General features: G+C 43.3%; 1 protein-coding gene across 1 annotated transcript in view; it reads left to right on the plus strand.

Moving 5' to 3' along the window:
- Positions 1–595: 595 nt before the first annotated feature.
- Positions 596–4,646, plus strand: part of RRN3 (RRN3 RNA polymerase I transcription factor homolog (S. cerevisiae)) — a 19,327-nt gene continuing 15,276 nt past the window's right edge. Inside the window, exons 1-2 of the mRNA XM_011928741.1 lie at positions 596–785; positions 3,806–3,898. Coding sequence (XP_011784131.1) covers positions 3,896–3,898 — 3 coding nt within the window. The 5' untranslated portion in view covers positions 596–785; positions 3,806–3,895. The remainder of the gene's footprint in view (positions 786–3,805; positions 3,899–4,646) is intronic.

A 4,646-nucleotide genomic window follows, 5' to 3' on the forward strand; every position in this document is an offset into this window, starting at 1 on the left:
TGCACTACTAATGGATATGGGATTTCTTTTTAGAGTGATTAAATGTTATAAAGTTGCTGGCTGAGCACAGTGTCTTATGCCTGTAATCACAGCACTTCAGGAGGCTGAAGTGGGAAGATCCAGGAGGTGAAGACTAGCCTGGGCAACATAGCGAGAACCTGTCTCTCTAAGAGGAAAAATTAACCAGATGTGGTGGTGTACACCTGTAGTTCTAGCTACTAGGGAGGCTGAGGAGGAAGGATTGCTTATCCCGGGAATTCAGGGTTACAGTGAGCTATGATTGCACCACTGCACCCCGGCCTGAGAGAGAGCCAGACCCTGTCTCTAAAAGAAAATGTTCTGAAATGGATTATGTTGATGGTCACATAACTCAATATATCAATATATTAAAAACTTAAATTGTATACTTTAAGTTGGTGATTGTATGATTTATGAGTTTTATCAATACAGCTACTTAAACATCTATAGTTATGCAAATTAAAAACGTCATTTACTGAGGATAATTGAAATGATTATACTGAACACGATACGTATGTAGAAACAGTACAGTTTTTGTATTGCTGGATAGTCTGTTTTTTTCTGCTTAAATATTTGAAACTAAAGGTTGTGTAATTGATGTTTCGCTTACATAATTGTGAAACATTTATTCTCTGTTGAAATGTTTTATCTTATGTTTTCTGCTTTAGGAATGTTACGTTCATAACTTACTAAGGATTAGTGTATATTTTCCAACCTTAAGGCATGAAATTCTGGAGCTTATTATTGAAAAGCTACTCAAGTTGGATGTAAGTATTGAGCAATCTATTTTTATTTTCGTTTACTGACTTGAATTTGTTATAATCACAGTATGTGGAAACAATAGTCAGTGATATAAAAGAATCCACTTGGTCAGGCGTGGTGGCTCACACCTGTATTCCCAGCACTTTGGGAGGCCAAGGCAGGCAGATCACCTGAGGTTAGGAGTTCGAGACCAGCCTGGCCAACATGGTGAAACCCCGTCTCTATAAAAATAAAAAAAAATTATCCAGGCATGATGGTGAGTGCCTGTAATCCCAGCTACTCAGGAGGCTGAGGTGGGAGAATCGGTTGAACCCAGGAGGCAGATCTTGCAGTGAGCTAAGACTGTGCCACTACACTCCAGCCTGGGTGACAGAGTGAGACTCCGTCTCAAAAAAAAAAAAAAGAAAAAAAAGAAACCACTTGCATCATTCTTTGCTTCCTTTCTTTAAATGTGTCTTGAACTCCATCTGTGTATGTGCTGTGAGTTGTAGACAGTTTCTTCTCATGATTGGAGAACAAGGCATTAAATACATAGTTAGCCAAATGTAAAAGTATGGTTGTGGAAAATACTATGAATGAAACATACATTATGAGTTAGAGAAACTGATAGAATCGCAGTGGGGTCGGGAAGGGATTCCTAAGGAAATGATTTTTCCTGTTTGGCCTTTCTTAAGGGCAGATTATAATTATAAGCAGCTAAAACTTTGTTTCAGGAAGCCCACACTAAGGTGCGGTGGGAATGAAAGGAAGTGGTGGATTCTGGTGACATTGTGAGGAAAGGTGAACTGGTCCTTGAGACTGGTTTGGAGGAGGGGAGGCAGACAGTAAGAGAAAGGAATCCTTCAGAGGTTGCACCTTGTGGAGTCGAATCTTGGTGTTGCATTCATGGCAGTTAGAAATATCAGCAGGAGGCAGCTGGGAGAGGAGTTCCGTCTTGGCCAGGTTCAGTTGCTGGTGGACAGCCTACTAGAGAATACTCACCGGCAGTCGTGGCTGCAGGTGGGGACCTGAGCATAAACCTTTGGAAAGATACAGTTTAGGACAGGGGAGGAGAAGGGTGATCAGAAGTATGAGGAAAACCATGAGTCTGGATGCTCAGGAAGGATCTGCTGGAAGGAGGAGTTTGGTCAGCAGCATCAGATACTGCTGTCATTTTTTGGAAGGATGAAAAGAGCAACAGTCCTCGGATTTAGTGGTTAGAAGGTAGTCTTTGTTGCTTTCTGGAGGACCATGTCAGTGAAGAGGCAGAAACTGCATTTCGGGAGGGGATGTGGATGGTGGGGAAGCAGAAGTAGGGCTGTTGGAGACCTTGGTGCAGGATTGTGGTGGAAGGAGGGGACAGCAGGGCTAAGGCGTGGTTCAGGAGTGGGGAGATGTGAGCAGGTTTGTGGTCTGAGGGGAGAGGAGCTTTGGTGGAGGAAAACATTGATGCTATAGGGAAGCAGGAAAATGGAACGAGGTCTTACAAGAGCTGGAGCTTGGGCCCATTGGTGCAGTGTTCACTTGGAGTTGCGCCTCTCTGGCCAACTGTATGTGTACTCTTTATAGTGTTTCTCTGGTATATACTTAAGGAGCATTTTAGAATGTTTACAAAGAAGGTCAAGCATAGATAATAAAAAATGGCATGGTTTGAGTGGTATGTTAAGATATTTGAATGGTGATATACCAAAATAAATATTGAATAATTCACATTTGGCTTGCAGTTCATCATTTTTCTGCTCAGTTGATTGATGATATGTTTATTACACGATGTGTCTGTGAGTGTCTTGTACATAGAGGTGTTATTAGTCCATTTTCATGCTGCTGATAAAGACACAGCTGAGCCTGGGAAGAAAAAGAAGTGTTTTATTTGTTTGTTATTTTGAGACGGTGTCTTGCTCTGTTGCCCAGGCTGGAGTGCAGTGGCACGATCTCGGCTCACTGCATCCTCCACCTCTTGGGTTCAAGCAATTCTCCTGCCTCAGCCTCCTGAGTAGCTGAGATTACAGGTGCATGCCACCGTGCCCGGCTGATTTTTTGTATTTTTAGTAGAGATGGGATTTCACTGTGTTAGCCAGGATGGTCTTGATGTCCTGACCTCATGATCCGCCCACCTCAGCCTCCCAAAGTGCTGGGATTACAGGCGTCAGCCACCACACCTGGCTAAAAAAGAGGTTTAATTGGACTTACAGTTTCATATGGCTGGGGAGGCCTCAGAATCATGGCGGGAGGTGAAAGGCACTTCTTACATGGTGGCGGCGAGAGAAAATGAGGAAGATGTAAAAGTGGAAACCCCTGATAAAACCATCAGATCTCATGAGACTTATTCACTATCAGGAGAACAGTATGGAGGAAACCAACCCCATGATTCAAATTATCTCCCACCGGTCCCTCTCACAACGTGTGGGAATTATAGGAGTACAATTCAAGATGAGATTTGGGGCTGGGTGCAGTGGCTCACGCCTGTAATCCCAGCACTTTGGGGAGCTGAGGCGTGTGGATCACCTGAGGTCAGGAGTTCGAGACCAGCCTGACTAATATGGAGAAACCCTGTCTCGACTAAAAATACAAAATTAGCTGGGCACAGTGGCGCATGCCTGTAATCCCAGCTACTTGGGAGGCTGAGGCAGGAGAATCGCTTGGACCTGGGAGGCGGAGGATGCGGTGAGCTGAGATCTTGCTATTGCACTCCAGCCTGGGCAACAAGAGTGAAACTCTGCCTCAAAAAAAAAAAAAAAAGATGAAATTTGGGTGAGGACACAGAGCCAGACCATATCAGAGCTAGAATAAATGCTGAATTTGTTGAGGCTACCTGGCATAGAGCATCAGGTGATAGTTCTTGTCGATTTTATATAAGTATGTAGTAAAAGGGGCTTGGTTTATTATATTTAAATTCCTTCATGACCTAGGTCAATTTACAGGCTTGCCCCATAATTGTGTATTGTGTTGGAGTGCGATATTTATATCAGATGAATTTCCATCCCAAAGTAACATAGTTGTATTTTTAAAATCCTTTTATGGTTTTTTTTTTTCCCCTTTGTTATAGGTGAATGCACCCCGGCAGGATATTGAAGACGCTGAAGAAACAGCAACTCAAACTTGTGGTGGGACAGATTCCACAGAAGGATTGTTTAATATGGTTAGCATTTTATTAATGAAATTGACATGAGGTTTATCATAATCAAAGGGTGGAAACAGCTAGTGCTGCTTATCTTTGTTAAGGCTTTAGATTGAAAGAATTAAAGTAGTTTAGCAAACTTGAAAACGATTCCTTATATGAGTAATTTGCTGCCATGTCATTTAGCACTTAGCATAATTGCTTTATTTGGAAGGCTTTGAATTTGGGTTTGATGAAATACGTTTCCCTTTTGTTCTTATAACTTTAAGTGGTTTTTTTTTTTTTTTTTTTTTAAGACGGGGTCTCGCTCTGTCACCCAGGCTGGAGTGCAGTGGCCGGATCTCAGCTCACTGCAAGCTCCGCCTCCTGGGTTTATGCCATTCTGGGACTACAGGCACCCGCCACCTCGCCCGGCTAGTTTTTTGTATTTTTTAGTAGAGACGGGGTTTCACCGTGTTAGCCAGGATGGTCTTGATCTCCTGACCTCATGATCCGCCCATCTCGGCCTCCCGAAGTGCTGGGATTACAGGCTGGAGCCACCGCGCCCGGCCAAGTGTTTGTTTTTGTAAGCCAGATGCTGTTTGTGAGGGCGTTGTTAATAGAAAAGCACACCTGTTTAATTTCTACATTTTACCACTTGTACGCTTTATAGCATTACTTGTTTGGGTGGTATCTGAAGTTGGGTACAGTGGAAGGAGAGTCTGAGACAGGGATTCAGGTGCCCTTGGGACAGAGGGTGTCAGGGAGCAGAAGAAGGCAGGGGAGCTTC

This window comes from Colobus angolensis, unplaced genomic scaffold (genome assembly GCF_000951035.1).
Source record: "Colobus angolensis palliatus isolate OR3802 unplaced genomic scaffold, Cang.pa_1.0 Scaffold792, whole genome shotgun sequence".
Taxonomy (NCBI): Eukaryota; Metazoa; Chordata; class Mammalia; order Primates; family Cercopithecidae; genus Colobus; species Colobus angolensis.